This window comes from Vanacampus margaritifer, chromosome 12 (genome assembly GCF_051991255.1).
Source record: "Vanacampus margaritifer isolate UIUO_Vmar chromosome 12, RoL_Vmar_1.0, whole genome shotgun sequence".
NCBI lineage: Eukaryota > Metazoa > Chordata > Actinopteri > Syngnathiformes > Syngnathidae > Vanacampus > Vanacampus margaritifer.
The window spans coordinates 3,247,329-3,264,799 of NC_135443.1; the positions used below are offsets into that span (position 1 = coordinate 3,247,329).

General features: G+C 41.5%; 2 protein-coding genes across 5 annotated transcripts in view; both read right to left on the minus strand.

Moving 5' to 3' along the window:
- LOC144061130 (prolyl 4-hydroxylase subunit alpha-1-like) overlaps positions 1-11,952 on the minus strand; it is a 22,423-nt gene extending 10,471 nt beyond the window's left edge. For 2 of the 4 annotated variants that reach the window (XM_077581271.1, XM_077581272.1), the window contains exons 1-6: positions 11,535-11,952; positions 10,140-10,479; positions 745-824; positions 572-668; positions 353-504; positions 133-270 (exon numbers count right to left, since the gene is read on the minus strand). In XM_077581271.1, the coding sequence (XP_077437397.1) occupies positions 133-270; positions 353-504; positions 572-668; positions 745-824; positions 10,140-10,479; positions 11,535-11,697 (970 nt within the window). In that variant the 5' untranslated portion in view covers positions 11,698-11,952. Of the gene's footprint in view, positions 1-132; positions 271-352; positions 505-571; positions 669-744; positions 825-4,280; positions 4,580-10,139; positions 10,480-11,534 lie in introns of those variants that run through there. The other 2 variants (XM_077581273.1, XM_077581274.1) reach the window with 2 other exon arrangements.
- Positions 11,953-12,438: 486 nt separating this feature from the next.
- ecd (ecdysoneless homolog (Drosophila)) lies at positions 12,439-17,318 on the minus strand. The gene is made up of 14 exons (XM_077581773.1): positions 17,189-17,318; positions 16,889-17,106; positions 16,700-16,817; positions 16,514-16,601; positions 16,177-16,355; positions 15,566-15,758; positions 15,362-15,490; positions 14,849-14,974; positions 14,683-14,768; positions 14,194-14,297; positions 13,722-13,992; positions 13,385-13,455; positions 13,101-13,318; positions 12,439-12,887 (listed from the first exon to the last, which is right to left on the minus strand). Exons 2-14 carry the CDS (start codon positions 17,091-17,093, stop codon positions 12,672-12,674), a joined length of 2,004 nt encoding a protein of 667 aa, XP_077437899.1. The 5' UTR covers positions 17,094-17,106; positions 17,189-17,318; the 3' UTR covers positions 12,439-12,671.
- Between the last annotated feature and the right edge of the window lie 153 nt (positions 17,319-17,471).

The window sequence follows — 17,471 nt, forward strand, 5'->3', positions numbered from 1 at the left end:
ACATATTATTATCAAGAAATGTTTAAGGTTGGCTTCTACTTTAAAGCAGTGCTTTGCTACTATTTTGTGGCATCTAATAAGCAATTATAAACCTTTTTTAGAGGGGTGTCAATTACTCTCGGATTTTCTTACCAGGTAGGTTTCCTGTAGAGATTGTGTTGGCATCCAGTTTGTACGTGTCTTGCAATCGGAGGATAGCTTTGGCCGCGCCAGTCTGGTCGTCGTCCGTAGGGAAATACCGCCTCTGTATGGTCAAGTTGGAAATGAAGCCTGATTGGACACACAGGAAATGATGTAGCACACGGAAGCTAGTCAAGGCTAAGTAGCGAGATCAGCGTCATTGTTTCCGAACCATCTGTGGTGTCACTGAGGACGAGACTCTCCAGGTCCCCCCACTCGGTGTTGAGCCTCTTCATCAGCTTGAAGGCATTGACCGGATGACCCAGGAAACCCTCGGGGTCTTGTGTCGCTGTAGCTGTCAAAGACTCCAGTTTGTCCGCCCACCTGCCAAGGAACGCGAGTTAGCTTAGCACTTAAAAGTCGTTGCGACGGGGGTCGTTGACGCGCTGACTTTTTGACCCGCTCCAACTTGTTCTCCTCAGCTTGGATGTAGTCCTTGAGGGACGTGACGAGGTCTTTCTCGGTGAACAACAGATCTGTCATTTGGCCTGAGGAACACACACGACATTAACGCACGTCGTCGACATGCATGGCGTGTAACGTTAGAAAAATTTGACCTTTTACCTATGGAGGTGAAAAAGTCTTGAACTGACAGTGACGGCCGACAGCTCAGCAACAGGAAACACCAACATGGCAGCAGCTTCCTGTGGAGAGATGGATTCAAAAAGACATTAAGAAAAATAATTGGTGTCATCGATCCCCTCCAGGGCATTCTGCTGTTTACAAGCTTCTACTTGAACATACAATACATCTTTTGCAGTCTCCAAAGCATCACATCATAAGGTCATTGGTCATTGGACGTGGCAGGACGGCCGGGAGTGCTGTTTTTTTCCCCACATCTAGTGTCATAAAATGTGTCTCTAAGAATCAGATCCTCTCTTGGGCAAGTTGTGGCAGGCTCATTTTTCAAATTCCACATGGATTTTGATGCAAAATGTGTATCGTGACATCCCCAAGGCCTCTGCCTCGCTGTTCAGGCAGGTGCGTCACTCTATCATATGCGACGTGAAGAAACAAGTCTCATTGAACTGCATTATGGATAGGAACCAAGAAAAAAATGCTGTATGAGTAGAAACTACTAATGTGGGACAGCTATACCAATTTTTAACATCGGATTTCTACTTTGTTACAAAAAAGGAAAAACTCCCCAAAGATTCAGCACAAATAACGACCTCTACTAGACAGACCGATATGCTTTTGTTTTCAGGGCGATTAGTAGTCAAGGAGGCGGATAACTGATATTTGGGGAAGATATTAATTTTCACTAAAAGAGAAAATATTGGCGTCAAAATTAAAAAATATACGAATAAAATAAACTGTCTAAAGCGATTAACAGTATTGTTGAAATGTCTTTAGTTTAAGCATATGATTATTGAAAAAAATTTCAGATTTGCAAAATGCTAATTATTGTTTAAATATTAGACAATAGATATATTTGTTTTAAAATTTAGTTCAGGGCGCTTGCAGGGTCATTGTCATCAGCATGACTTAAAAAGTCCAATGAAAACGCAACTAAATAGAAAGTTTTCTACGGCAAATAAAGTTTTCCAAATTTTTAAACTATCTGAAATTTTCCCATATCTTGGTTTTAATTTTAAAAAAAAAGTGTACAAAGTTCCCAGGGTCAGCAACATCTGTTATCAAGTCAAGCGAACATTTAAATACCAGTAGTTAACATTGATTTATTAACGGCCGTTAGATTTGTTTTGTTTTTTTAAAATCCGACGCCGATATCCTTCAAATGTTGAAAATTGGCCACGCTAAATCGAATCAGCCAATTCCTAATCTCTAAACTCACAGCCCGAGTAACTGACACGTCAAGCACCAAGACTGACCAATAAGAGGCAGTGTGGTGCCACAGGTCACCTGGGCCGACAAAAAAAATGTAAAGAAGATCTAGCCTTTGCTGACTTTGATCGCAAGGGAGAGAAAATGCTGACATTTGGCATTTGAACAAATAGAGTGCAAATAAAACGCCTTGTATACTGCAGTGTCAAGTTTTGTTTTGGCCAAGTCTAAACAGGCAGCCGTTTGAGCGAAACCAAAGGCCAAGCATGTGTGACGGGTCGGCGACTGCCAAATTTCCTGTAGGTGTGAACGTGCATGGCTGACTGACTCTCTACATGTCGGGCCAGGGATTTCCTGCAGTCGACCACTTGGGCAAATGGCAACGAAGACTGACAGCATGTGACTCACTACAAAATAAGCACAACTGATGATGCGGAAATTATCTCAACCAGTCCCTCTATTCCACTGTGTGTGAACAAAGGAAAACAGCACATAATTTGGGAAAGAAATGCATAAATACAGACATTAGAACATGTTGCTAAAACAGAATACTCTCAAGCAGGTTCACACAAGCTTCTACCAGACGGACAAGATGCCAGAGAAAATATAACTTCATGTGGCTTTTCAATTTAGGTCAGAGGCAGGGCAAAAATAAAAACAGGTCTGTGTACTTTTTATACCTTGGAAACGCAGGAAGCAACTTACCACCCGTTTAACCTCTGTTACCATGAGTTCTACAACGTTTTCCACAAAGACAATAGCAGAGGTTCGAACACTGAACTCAAAACTGTGAGGCAGACATGCTTACCACTATTTCAACGTGATGCCTAATAATAAACCCAATACAAGTATTTGCCAGATATATTTTCAAATTGTGTGCAGATTTGATGGCTATTCTTCTCATGGTTGGTAATTGTTTGGAATAATGCTTAGAAATTAATTGTAATGACATAATATCTCTTGGTCATAGTAGCAAAGTTGGTTTAGGATGATGTCCCACAGAATTATATTAAGAGGTCCTAGAGAGAAACTAGCCCTCTCTGAGACGTTGCGGAGAAAAAGCTTTAAGACGCTAAGTAAGGAAACACACGTCTTGAATCTCAAGATGGTGTACACGACAGACCAAATGTATATATTAATCACTTCCACCATGTAATTGCATTTATGGTCATTGTTCCGTTGTTTGCATTTTAATTTTGTATGTGGGCTACAGAAAGAAGAAGCAAAGTTCAGATCTTGAATCTTAGATTTGGCAAGTGGAAAAGGATCATTTAATTTCTTTGTACTAGGGAAGATAAAAAGTATTCTTCACTGTAATTTGTCTTGACTTTGGAATTGATTTCATGTCGATTTGTCAGTTTTAGTCATCTCCCCTGTCCGTTTGTACTACCACAGCATTAAATGCTGAATACAATAAAACAATAAAACAATTTTTGGTGCGTCTTGATCACAAAAAAAAAAGTCTGCACATACATTTTATACATATATCACAGTGGAATCCTCCCATAAAACCAAATGTAAACACACACAAAATAAAGTTAAACGACGATAAACTTTTTATTTAGCTGTTCGTGAGTTTTGTGACTCCCAAAACTAGATTTGAAAGTAAGAAACGTGTCCTCCAACGTCTCCTTGGGCTAACTTCTCACTGAGAGTGAATGGAAGAGGACTGCCACGTCTTCGCCCCTCCCCGCCGGAGAGACTGGGAGCTTTGCCGGATAAACACGACCGATTACAAGTGCCACACTTTAACAAATAGACATTAAAACGACCCGGTGGCTTTTAATTTGACACAGGATGTTCGGTTCCCAAGCCAATTTTGCTTCGCTTGAGTGAAAACTGCAATAAGACGAGCGTTAGCTTTTAGCATCAGCTAGCATTCAAGCTCAGCGATGACACATGACACGAAGATATAAATGACTCGGCTACGTAACTTTGAATGACATAATAAGATGTTTGTACCGACAAATAAAATGCAAGTGGCTGAATCGTGTTTATACATCAGTAATAGCGCACTACGTAGTACAGGAAATTCAATGGCCGTCGCAGTCCACGTTGTCTAGGTTACCACAATATCCACCCCACACTTTATATTGTTTTCTATTTGACGAGAAACTACATTTAATCATTTAAAAAGCGACTCGTTATTTTATTTTAATTTTTTTAATCAAGTTTATCAGAGTTTCTAGCTAGCTAGCGTAGCCTAGCTTAAAAGCACGCAGGGCTGCGAAGTGAAAGTACAGTACGTAATTGGCATTGGTAAACAAACTATTATGACAGTCGTGTATAGTGTCATTAATGACTATATTTACCTGATAAAATGCATCGTAGCTATAGAAAGTGTCCCCAGTGTTCGCTAGGCTCGGCGGTGCAGTCAAGAGAGCGAAGGTAAGATGAAGAAAGTCAAGAGGCGATGCCTTATCTGACGAGATGTGCCGTTGCTCTGTTGGACATCTCCTGCCTTTTTGTGGCTGGACAAGCTAAGACCGAAAAGGACTACGTGCAGACTCTCACATGCTTCCCAACCTCTTCAGTTATGGAAGGGGGCCGTCGTTTCGAATCTTCAGGGGAGGTGTCATCATGCATGCGGCGACAGATGAGTACTACTTTGGGGTTTTTAAAATAATAGAGGAACTGTACCGTGCCACATGTTCAAAACTTGACTGGACAAAAATAAGTGTGTTTAGTGGATGCTTTTGCGTGCTTTGCAAACAAAGTAGCATTCATTTGTGGCGCACTAGTTTGCAAATACGGACTTCCTATTCCTATTTCTCCCACATTCCAGAAAAATCCCTGCAAACCAAAACGTGTCTGGTGGGAGGGAATTCCTTCAACAGGGTGGAGTTATGTGCGTGTGTGCGCAAGAGAGAGTAAACTACTGAGGGTGGCTCCAATGTGTGTTCTGGATGCAATCAATAAATATTAACAAACATCTGGCAGGAATGTCCCAAGTAAACATTACAGTAGTTTTGTTGAGTAATTCATTACAGCAACCGGCAGCACAGCTGTTACTAGCAATTTAGCACATCTGCCTCACAGCCAAGAGGTTCTGGGTTTGACTCTCAGCTCAGGCGGTTCCATGTGTGGTTTCTCTAGGTACTCAAGCTTCCTCCCAAGGCCCAAAAACTTAAATGTTATTGGTTCTTTGTCCATTGAGCCCTATGATTGTTTGATGACCTGTCCAGGATTTTCAAGGACCAAAGTGCTGGTAAGTGCTTTAGTCGTGACTAGGAGCGCTTCATTAAAAACAAATAAATAATAATAAAATAAAATAATAATTTTTAAAAAACAAAAGGGCAAACAGGGTAGTAGGATGAATCAAAAACTACATTAACAAAGCCCACCCCCCCCCCCCAAAAAAAAAAAACATACACCAACACTGGGACCATAAACAACATAAACTGGAAATGTGACATCATGCTCCAGTCGTCAGCAGATATCATCCCAAAGAGTTGCTCCTCATGAGTCCAAAACTAAAAAAAAACTAGTGCCATTGCTGCATGAAGGCCTGCGTCAGGGGCCGGGCTGCAGTGGACCTGACCCCGGCCCGGCCAGCTCAGTTCTTAGCGCCCACGTTGGTAAACCCCACTAAACAAATATGTCACAATTTTTTTTATATTGAAGTAATTATTATCCTGTTTCAATTTGCTCACAAATTACTGTGTGAAATCTAAGCCTATTTAATTGAGCACAAAGCTAACAGTCATACGAAGCCAAGCCTTTTTCTGTTGTATGTATGAAAAGAGGTGGACCATCTAATGAAAGAACATTACATTTTTTGCCTGTCACTCCCTAACGATCCCTCATGTCACGCTAGCGTGAAACGCCACCCGAGCTGGTAATGTCAGTTCTACACTAATTATAAATATTTAGTGACTGCACTACAAAGAAAATGGTTCTACCGTTCATTTAACCGCAAAAAGTTGGCTCAAATGACTAACTCACAAACAATCCTAAAATGTGGTTGTTTTGTAGACGTTGTAAATTCATCGGTTCACGTTTGACCCATTTTGTTTTATTTTCGAAACAACAGTTTTTAGAGTGTCCCCTGCCTCATCCATGACCCTAAATCAGAAGAGAAGGGATGGAGGGTTCATAGGTTGGGTAACATAATCGTACTTTCGGAAAAAAAGGGCGCTAACATTTCCACCGTGTGACAACAGTGACTCCCACGCTGCACCGGAGTGTGTTTGCTCTGCTGTTTACTTTACATGTGGCTCTCAGTGCCCATTACGGCTTAAGTAGGCATCGGGAAAACAGTAGAGGGGGATTTGAATGTCACAAACTGGTGTCAAAAACCGGCGACAAGCAAGACCAGTTGTTTTACTCTCCCACATTAATTATACATCAGTGAAGTCAGAGGGGAAAAGAAATCTATAATGCGGAGCGAGATAACCGATTTGACTTTGCCTTATCTGTGTTTAAAAATGTGTCATAAAACACACACGGGACATAATCCACGGATGGCATCGCCTTTCTCTGTTCCGTCAGTTAAAGGGTCACTTGATGAATAGCTATTCACAATTGTTTATTTAATGAGGCGGACAAACAAAGTCCATCCGGACAATTCAAGGGGACAAATGACGAGGTGAAAGCAGCAGCAGCAGCAGCAGCAGCAGCAGCAGCAGCAGGCCATGTCAGAAGGGAGGCACTTTCAGTCCAATGAATGTACATCAGAAGAGCATTTCTTCGTACATTTGTCATTTCTACGATCACAGTCTGCAAGTGAAGTGTGACTTGAAGTTGGCCTGCCAGATGGTGAGTGAACTACCTTTGCCTCAATTGATTGTTCCGTCTGTTTTTGTACTTAACTATTTCTGAATGGAATAAATAAGACGGTTAAACAATGGCTGGCTTTACATGCCAGTGGTTAACTGTGAATACAAAATGGTTAAACCTGAGAAATCTGTGTTGTGAGACTTTCTCCTTTCCCACCCCTGACTCTAGATAAAAAGGCACTGCATTTACGGTTGCTGACCTTTGCGCAGAATGCCAGCGTGCCGCTTGGCTGAAAGGTAATGCTTATAAATGTTGTTTGTATCTTCATTTTACTTTGCTTTTAATGTATTGATCACTTGGCTAAACTCTAGAAAACTCTCAAAAGTTATTATGCATAGCACACCAGAAGCAGAATTGACTGTAGATCAGCACCAATAAGCAAACATTTGAATCCTCATTTTAATGATAAAGCCTGGCAAATGTTATATATATGGTTATTTATTTAAAGACTTGTTGTGTCGGATATCCTTCAAAATCAATCATTTTAAAATACCTCAGCTTTTGGAAAGTGCTCAAAAAGAGCTTAGGCTTTGGCTTCCTGCGGATCTCTAAAAAAAAAATTACTAGAAATATTTTTGTTTTACATATGTATAATTTTTTTTTTTAGATCGAATATTATTTGAATGCATTAAAGATTTAAAAAAGAGACGAAAGGGTAGATGAAAACATTTTTAAAAATACCAAAAAATTGTGACCACAAAATGTCCAAAAATAGCATAAAATCATCATAAAATGTCTTTGAATTTGCCAAAAAAAGTCAGAAAATTAATTACATAAAAAAGGCAGAAAAGAAAAATGCTAAAAAGTAACTATAAAATATCCAAAACCAAAAGAAGAAATCCCCAAAATTGGCATTAAATGCCCACAAAATTGCCAAAAGTGTCAGAAAATTGATAACAAAAAAAAAGGCAGAAACAAATGTGAAAAAAATAGCCATAAAATGTCCAAAAAAATGAAGAGAGGTTAAAAAAAATAATAATTTCATTAATCACAATGTTTAAAGGTTTTGTGACTCCAGACATATTTTTTGTTAAGTAGTTGGCCTAAAATGGCTCTTTTGTCAGTAAAGGCTGCTAACCTCTGGTATATGTCAACGATGGGTAACAATACCAAAAAGTTCAGCATTGCATGCTGGTAACTAAAGAAAGGCCAAAAACTACACGTTGACAGTTTGTTTAAATTGTATAAAGTGTTGTATTAAGTAATCCATCACTCGTCTAGATTACAAATACAGCTGTCTAGATTATTAGTTTATTTATTTAAACTACATTCCATAGACCAGTGGACTCTTTCAAAATGTGTTTACATAGGCCTAGCAATTGTTTGCACCCTTACATAAACAGTAAAGTACACTACAGACATGGTCTCTTTGCCATTGGACCATTTATGTACCATTTCTAACCATAAAAGTGCTGATTTGTACCTAGGGGTTCGATTGCCACCCAAAGTACAAAAATTGAACCCTGACCGTGTACTGACCGTTCTCATATCTTAAGCACATATTTTCATTACGCTGCTTAATTATCAGCCCTTTTGTTAATCTACTGCTTGATTTGTTAATGTGCGATGTGTACGGACTGTGCAGGAGTTGGACATGTTGCACCTCCACGTTTCGGACCCTTTCCTCCAACCATGCCCTGAAGCCCCTCGCGCCCATCCTCTGCGCGGCGGTCGCCTTCCTGTACTGCTGGGCCGACAATCTTCGCTCGTTTGTAGCCGGCATCTTCCTGCCCCAGTACCACTACTCGTACGTGGTGGCCCTCTGCTTCGGCCAGGTTGGTGCCTGACGCCATTTTTTGCAACTTCATACTCTGCATGTTGATGAAGGTTGTTCAATGAGTGTGTATTTGCCCAAAGGCTTTGTGCGCGGGGGGGGGTGTTGGTTTACGGGCAGGCCTTGGGTGTGTGATAAACAGAATACTTCAAAGTTTTCGCATGCAGGCAAAAAGCCGACTAAAGGTTGATGCAAATGGGTGAGGTCCGTGAAGGACAATTACTGGAGCGAACCTTGAGCAGTGTAGAGGGTGAGAAGTAACTGAGTTTGGAATGTATGTAGGCAAACAAAATATGCGTCATTCAGTAAGGCCAATACCGCTTTCAAGGTTGAACTGTTTACACACGAGATTACGGATTGTGGCGTTAAAAGTAGTGCTGTCAAAGTTAAAGTGTTGGCTAATTGATTAATCACAAAATGTTATCGCATTAATCATGTATTGATTAATCGCATTGTGTTTGAGCAATAAACAGAACTACCGGTACATGTTTTAAACTCAAGCATTTAAAAAAAAAAATTAGCATTTGACATTCACAATATTTACTACTGGGGTCATTTTAAATTATGCAAGTAATTTACTTAATAGAAAAAGAGGAGGATGAGAGCGTGCGGTGGATCAAAAAATGTTGAAGACGTCATAACATTAAATGTCGAAAGAATTAACACATAACAGGTGCTCTTCAAATTTGGCGTTCCAAAAATGTTGATGAAAAGCCTTTTTAACTACGTGATTAATCAAAATTCTAAAATGTGATTAATCGGATTAAAAAATGTAATCGTTTGACAGCTCTAGTTAAAAGCGAAATATTGAAAAAAAGCATTACATCATGATGCATAACCTGTTTAACTCATTTGCTCCCCAAAATGTATAAAGATTTGTTCTATTTTAAACATTTTAAGCGTACCAAAGACGTATTTATACGTTTTTTAATGTTAGAGCATACTTTGTGGCCTCTCAACTGCAGTGAGCGGTTGAGGCCAGCAGGTGGCAGCAGAGCAAAGGAGATCAATCAGGGCCATGTTGAAAAAAATCTCATTTACCCATAGTTTTAAAACGAATTTGTGAATAATGATGAAACTTAGCTACAGTCTAATGCTAACTGCTGCAAAACGGAAACAGATACAAATAAACTTTTTTTTTCTTGATGAAAGAAGAGACTCTAATCTTTCTTTTGGTAGGTACCAAGTTTTTATAGCAATAGAACACAATATTCTGTGGGCCAGTCAAAATCCAGTTAATTTGTCCGAGAAGGATACGGAAACTTTCGAAATGCTTGCACTCTGCGATATGCCGTAAATTACATTTACATGCAAAACTAAAGTTTAACAATAACCTTGTCATTGGCATCACACTCCCGCTGAGATTTGGTGCCATCTGCCAGGTTTCCATTTATGGTTTGCCTTGGTGCTCCATTAAACACGCCATCTGTGAATATCGATTGTGCTCCTTCAATTAAGCTAAAGAAAGGAACCAAAAGTTCTTAGTGTGCGGCTGTGCAGTTCTACACAACTGCAAACTTTTAACCACAAATGCGCGCCCAAATGAGCATGACTGTATTATCTTTTTACAAGGATGAATTTCAAATTTCATTAAAGTAGATTGTGCAGGTTTACCTACCTGGTTGTTTTTCTTTTCCAGGTCCTTGTGTCCGTGTTCTTCGTTAATCTCCTCCACGTTCTGGGAGTGGCGCCACTGAGGCGGTACAGTCGTCCACTGGCAGAACGTCTTTTGGTGCCGTCCATCTGCAGCAGCGTCCACGCCACGCTGGCCATGTGGGCCGAGGCCAGCAGCTCGTATGCGGGCCTCTTCCCGCTCGCCCTGCGGCCACTGCCTCTCATCACGGTGGGTCTGAGCTTTGTGCTGAAGGTGGCAGCACCACCCTCTGGCCACACCTTTGTCCTTGTGTCCATCCTGACCGGGTCGTCTCTGGTCTTCACAGGTAATTTAATTTTCTCAACTGTACAGGAAATTGAGTAACATTTTAATGTTCAAATACATTGAAATTTAGTTTGCAGGGTCACGGGTGACTCTCTGTACTTGATGCTAGTCAATGGCAGGGCACATACAAGCAACCCTTCACGCTCACACCTGGAATGTTTTCAATTAACCTAAACTGACTGGAGTACCCATGGAAACAAAAAACAGTGAATGAGGACTGAGCAAATGAAAAGTGAAAATCCATGAATAACATTTGGGAAAAAAAATCTCTTGATTTTTATGTTGATTAAAACTGCAGTCTTTTTTTCCTAGCACGGCAAGTTTTTTTTTTCAATTTCAATTTTTTCTCCACAGCTTACTCTCCAGATAAGCAAAATTCCACTGATTAGCTGTAGTAAGACTGTAGTAAGAAGAGCTGATTATACGAATGGACTCATCTACAGTTACGTGGCAACTTGTTTGGGCAGTCACAATTGAGTTCTAAGTTTTTTTTGTTTTTTTTTATAAAGTTTTTAAAGCTTGTAACTATTCCATTTTAGTGTTTCATTTACATACATAGTATTATTTATTTATTTAATGGGGATCTGGTAGCCCAACAACTTGATAGAGAAAAACAGAGCAGTTTTGTATTCTACACCCCAAAAAATAGTTTAAAAAACCAGCAACTATTTCAACAAAAATTGTGTTCCCCGATGTTATTGACACCCATTTAAATTTTTTTTTTTTACGTAAAAGCAAAAAAACTTAAATTGGACATGATCATAAGAACATCACCATGCATCTAACATGTACACAGTCATGAACCCATGTTACATAAATAGCTGCATTTAGTAGTGAAATGATCCAACACAAAACAAACCACCTTCCATGAGGCCCCATCAATAGCGTTAGCTAGCAAACTAGCTTAAATAGCATGCCAACAGAAACTGATACAACATAATGTAAAAACAAATGACCCATTACCGAAGTACGTTTAATACCAAACAATTCATTTTGATACTTCAGTTCAGTAGTACTGTAATATTCTACAAGGTTCTTCTAGCAATCTACGTTATACAACTGCTTTTTGGTTACCTGTTTCAGCCTGGCGTGGTCTATCGGCCGTGGAGCCTCTAGAGTACATGTACGCACCTTTGGCCGTCATCCTCCTCAGCCTCTCCCTGACTTGGCTGTCCAAAGTGTCCGAGGCCGAACGTCGCCACCTCCCTGCCGACGAGCAGTCCTCCGCTTTGGACATTTACTACACTTTACTGGTGAACCAGTGCTGGCTGCTGGGCCTTCTGTGGACGCTACACCCCGACGGGCCCCTGCTAGCGCTGAGTCGGGCCAGCTGGCACAGCTTGCTCTTCCACGGATACCTGTTCGCCATCCTGTTGCTGGGGATGCTCCTCAATTTTGCAGTCGTTATGTCGGCGCTGTGCATTTCGCCGCTGGCAGCGGCGCTGTTACACTCAGTCAGGGAGCTAGTGCACCCCTTTGTACAGATATTGTGGTTTTAGACTGGCATTTTTTCAATGTTATTTAATCAGAGGTGGCAAATCCAGGTGCAGAAAGTAAAAACCCTGCCACAGTTTGGCTTTAGCCCCAGGTGCTAGCTAGCTAGCTAGCTCCCCGGGTACTTGTTTACCTGAGCTAGCTAAGGAAGGTAGCACAAGGGGCTAAAGCCAAACTGTGGCAGGGTTTTTACTTTCTGCACCCGGAATTGCCATCTATATATTTAATATTTATTACCTCGGTAAATGAGGTTGACATGGTAACACAGAGGCTGAAATCTGACTAGACAAAAAATTTTAACATCATACATGTACTATATTCAGTGCAGCCAAGAGAAATGTCACAAAATGAAGAGAAAAGAATGTTGAGAATAAATTAATAAAACTTTATGGAACAACTATATTGTTTGCCATATATGTAGGTCATGGTGAATGAAAATGTTTATTTTAGAACATTTCTTGTTTCCTACAGAAAACCAAGGTACTTTCATTGCAAATATATTTATTGAGTTTCTGCATACCAAATGTATGTTATCTACAGTGACTTCCACACATTCTTACATTAAAAAGTTAATCTCAGACCCGTGTATTTATTCACCGTACTTTGCTGTATTTCACATAATGTTATATAATCAATGCGGATACATCTAAAGATTTCGAGTCCTTCTTTCACTTTGAGTAACGTCATTTTCCTCACTCACCAGGGACTCGTTGCCCGCTATGAGCGGTCCGAGTTCGGGGGTAGGTGTATCCCCAGAGTGTGCAGCAGGTTGGAAGCGGGTCCGGCCAGTCCTTCCTGGCAGCTGAGAGACTCCATGAGGTTGGTGACCAGGTTGAGGTCGATGTCGAGAGGCTGAATCTCCTCCGCATCCTCAGTCTCTGCGGCTGGGCTCGGGAGGCCGTCTGTGGCAGGCGCTTGGACGGATGAAGACGTCTGTGGAGATGACGAGAGGTTTCCAACGGCGTCGGTTTGTGCAGCTTCCTATCTATTTTTTTCTGGTATTTTCATTTAAACACTCATATGACTGTATAAATTAGCATCAGTAGAACTGGACCTCTGACTCAAGCTACAAAGACAATGTAGCTTTTCACTCATTATTTCCCATCCATTTTCTATACTGCTAGAACTTTAGGGGTCTGTTCTTACCGTCTGATTAAAGCTCTGCCCGATATGCGTGTTCATCAACTCCTGGTCCATCTGGTTCATGTATTCTTTAAGAGTGTCCAAAGCCTCCATCCCATTCTTCTCCGTAGGAGCAAAGGGCTCCTCTTCTATGTCTTCATCCTCTTCATCCTCCTCCCCAACACCTTCCAACTCATCTTCATCAAGATCATCTGAATCGAGCGCTTCTACATCACCACAGTCTAAATAAAAAAATAAGACGGATTCAAGTGAATTGAACAGGCAATTTCAAACAAAAATAAACATACCTAATATTCGTTCCAGTTCTTTTACGAGGCTTGGTACGTCATAGTCAAAGGGATTATTGGATGGACAGTTCCTGTAAAGAAAGAAACAAGTAAAAGACAAGAAGAGAATATTTAATTCATTATCTCAGTGGTTCTAAAACCTTTTACTCGCAAGTACCACCATCATGATCAACATAAAAATAGTGGACCTATAAATGTTCAAAAACAAAGCAGAAGCTTTGAACATGTTAAATAACTGTTTAAAAACCCCATTCTTTTGCATGCCACTAGAGGGAGCCTATGTATCACAACGCTTCAGAATCACTGCATTAGCTGATGTGTCAGAAGCAGGTCTCACCATGGCAACTCAGCCCCCCAAAATGATGATTGAGTACTGAGGAATTTTCTCATCCTCTGGCTGAGCCCCACCAGACTGTAACCGGCCTCCTCCCCTTCCTCGCTGTCTTCCGTCTCTGTCTTCCTGGCATCTGCCAGCCCTGAACTCCTGGCGTCTTCCTCATGCCCGACAGGCTCAGGACATTTGGCGGTTGTGGGGTCCGGTCTGGTCCCGGACCTTTCCTCAAGCATTCGCTCCAAATCTTGCGCAGTGACGTTCAACCAGTTGTCACCTACAGATGACACATTGTTAAAATCTGATCTTAAGTAGGAACCACTTCTCATGTTTCATTCTTGATCTTTGGGATATTTTGACAAGGATACGTTGCAAACATGTTTTTCAGACGCCTGGGAACTGTTACATTCTGGGGGGGAAAAAACATTGTGTGCCTTTGAGATGTTCCATCATTAAGTGAGTTTGGTGTTGCACTCACTGTCCTCTTGGGGGAGCTGTGCCTCTTGTTTCCTCAACTCCTCCATGTTAATGGGACCACAGGAGCTCAGCAGTTGAAGGACCTCCTCCCCTGGAGACGTTTCACTGCAAGACATGTCAATTCAAGATCAAATTTCTAGCTTTTCTCACACCTTTGGTAAATGACACAAGAAATACTTATTGTCACCGATCTTTCCGTGAGTGATGCATGAAAAAAAATCACTGCCACATACTGCAGTACATTGACATTTAATCTTTAAGAACTATTTTATTCATATTGTTGTAAAATCCCGAAAATTTCACCACAATACATGCACTTGACTTTTCTGGCATGTGGAGACCCCCCAAAAGATGATTCCTTTGTTGAAAGAATAATAAAAACAGCAATTCCAAGAGGGACAAATTGAGTTCCTTAAAAGTAAAGGAAGCTGGCATTGAAAATGAATATATTTTAAAAACACATTTACGCATACGAGCTAAAAGTTCTCACCTGGATTTTGAGGCGACCGACTGTTTAAAAAAGTTTTCCGCCGATGTCATCAGCTGTCTGCAACGTGCCGAACCCTCAATTTCTTCCTGCGTTTGAACACGGAAGCATACAAATTTTCATGGGGGACACAAGCATTAAATGTATCAATTCAAAATGCCAGACTAACCCGGAAGTAACCATTTTTCTTCAGACATTGCAGGAACCCTTTCCACCGAGGGTTACAACTGACTGAGTCGTCGTCCTCTGAAGACGCCAGCCTGCACGTGGAGCACAGGATCTCGAAGCCATGAGCCTGGGATACACAGACGGTAAGACACACACACACAGTGGTTAACGTGATATCAATGAGCCATACAATATCCACATACTACAGAGGTGGCAAATCCAGGTCCAGAAAGTAAAAACCCTGCCACAATTTGGCTTTAGCCCCTGATGCTAGCTAGCTCCCTCGCAGGTAAACGAGCACCAATGAAGCTAGCTAGCTAGCACCTGGGTCTAAATGCCACCGTTTGGCTTTAGCCGCTGATGCTAGCTAACTAGCTAGCTAGCTCCCTCGCAGGTAAACGAGCACCAATGAAGCTAGCTAGCTAGCACCTGGGGTTAAAGCCAGACTGTGACAGGGTTTCAACTTTTTGGATTTCTCACCTCTGACATACTGTAATGAACAATATTGCCTCACCAGTTTCATGCCAAGCTCGTGCGCTTTGTACCGGGGATCCGAGCGTGCAGGCATGGTGAAGCCGCTCCTCCTGTCTGGGACAAACTGTTGCTGCTGCAGCTGAGCGTACAAGCACCGGGTGAACGTCACCTGGAAGAACACGCGGCAACTCAACGTTAACGACTGGCAGAGACCACTGTGAAATCACGTACGCTCTTTGCGTACCGAGGTTAAGACCCGTGTGTCAGGTGGGAAGTTCTTGAAATTTCGGCACGCCTGGAGGTCGACGGGATCCCGCAGGTAAAAAGCGGAGACGGCTGGGGCCACCAGGTCGGGCCGCTGCGCCAAAACCATGGCCACGCCCGCCGGTACGAAGCAGTGTGCGCGGTGCTGGTTGGCTCCAATCTTCTCTGGATACCTAAACATGGATAAATAGTAAGTCTATATCGGCTAAAGACGGGTAAACACACTCCTTTTCCAATCAAAGTCATTATAGGCCTGATGAACCAAAGTTTCATTTTAACATACCCCACACCACAGGATAATCGATGATTATACGAGTATACCCCAGCTAATCCTTCTGTGAGAGTGCTCTGATGCCTTTATTCATTATCTAAATGATCTCCTAACAACACAGCCAGCTGTGTCTCATTTTGGTGTCTCCTCTGTGAAGGACACAATCTGCTGCTGTTGTATATGTGCACAATGCATATTATAATTTAAGCAGCCAAATCAAGAGCAGCTAAAGTGATCCGACCTGCAGGAATTGCTCCTAAACAAATATAGACACAGTTTTGGCCAGTGCAGATAAATGTTTGTGTCCTCTTGAGTCTCACCCATCCAGCCGCCTATCCAGGGCCCAAGTAATTTTGGGGCTTGCCCTGCATGCTTCTGGTTGTGAGGAGAGTAGCGCTACTGCTTGTTGAATACTTGGTACCACATCCTTAGGGAACCCTGTTGGATTGGAACGTGAAGGACAGGGCAGGAGATGCAATGCGCCGTGGTAGAGGAACACCTGACAAGAAAAAACAAAAACAATGAGTGGAACATGAAAATAATAATTTGGCTTCAAAAAGGTAGTGGTGGAAAGTATCAAATACTTCTTCAACTGTGCCCAAGTAGATTTTGATTCTGATGTGCCCTTTGTGTTCGCACTTCATCACAATCACTCACCCTGTTCTCACTTGTGTCTGGATCCAACCATTTAGGGAGATGATCTGCTACTTCGATTAGAAGAAATTCACCATCATTGTCCTCAACTCTGCACAAAGAAAAATAATAAGCACCTGACTACAAACAGTACAAGAAGAGGCTAAGAAGTAAAAAAAAAAAAAAATGCTAGACAATGTGTTTCCCAACCTTGCAACAAGCCCTGGAAAAGCCTCTGTAATTTTCTTCAGAAGGTAAACAATAAACCACTCATCCTCCACGTTGTCGCCAAACTGGGTACTGCCGCCTATATAAGCCGGAGCACCCTCTAAACATAACAGTAAAGTATATCAAGCCAAGCAGTGTAAACTACAAGCCATGGATGGATAGCATTCCTACCTTTCTCAGGATAAAACTTGATGTTAAATGGCTGATTTTGCCAGATGTACTGCATGGACAGAGGCGCTATTTTTCCAAGGATCTCCTCCACAAGACGCGAAAGGTGTTCTTTGGTGTGTTGTACCGTAGAACCGACCGGTTGCGTCAGAAACAGTTTGTACTGGACTGTGTCCGCCTGAACCACAGTTCTCTGGAGAAAATCCATTTCTGCACTATCCCTGTAGGGAAAAGGCTATTTAGAGTAATTCACAGGTACGTTGTACAAAATTCCACATACATAAAGTGAATTACCAACCGTACCTTAACTTATTTGTAAGACGTTATTGAATGTACATATTCTAATTAAGACTACTTTTATTTACGCCACAATCACGCCACTTGGCTCGTTCCTGCGTTATGCGTCCGTGCCCTAAATCTCCTCGACTCGCTAAATTAGGATGGGAAAGTTCCTACATTCTGACCAGCATGAACTGAATTGCGTATTATCGTACTTTAATTCTTTACATTTCTATTTCAAATGAGTTCGTGGTGTTTCTATTTTTAAAGTCTTGTAATATTGTCGTTTTATCCTCCAAATCAAGTA

Excerpts from the sequence above, each read along its gene's own strand:
- ecd (XM_077581773.1), bottom strand. The coding sequence starts at position 17,093 with ATGGATTTTCTCCAGAGAACTGTGGTTCAGGCGGACACAGTCCAGTAC. Across the intron at positions 16,356-16,513 it reads CAGACACAAGTGAGAACAGG|GTGTTCCTCTACCACGGCGC; the intron begins GTGAGTGATTGT and ends TTTTCTTGTCAG. Across the intron at positions 14,975-15,361 it reads ACGAGCTTGGCATGAAACTG|GCTCATGGCTTCGAGATCCT; the intron begins GTGAGGCAATAT and ends TGTGTATCCCAG.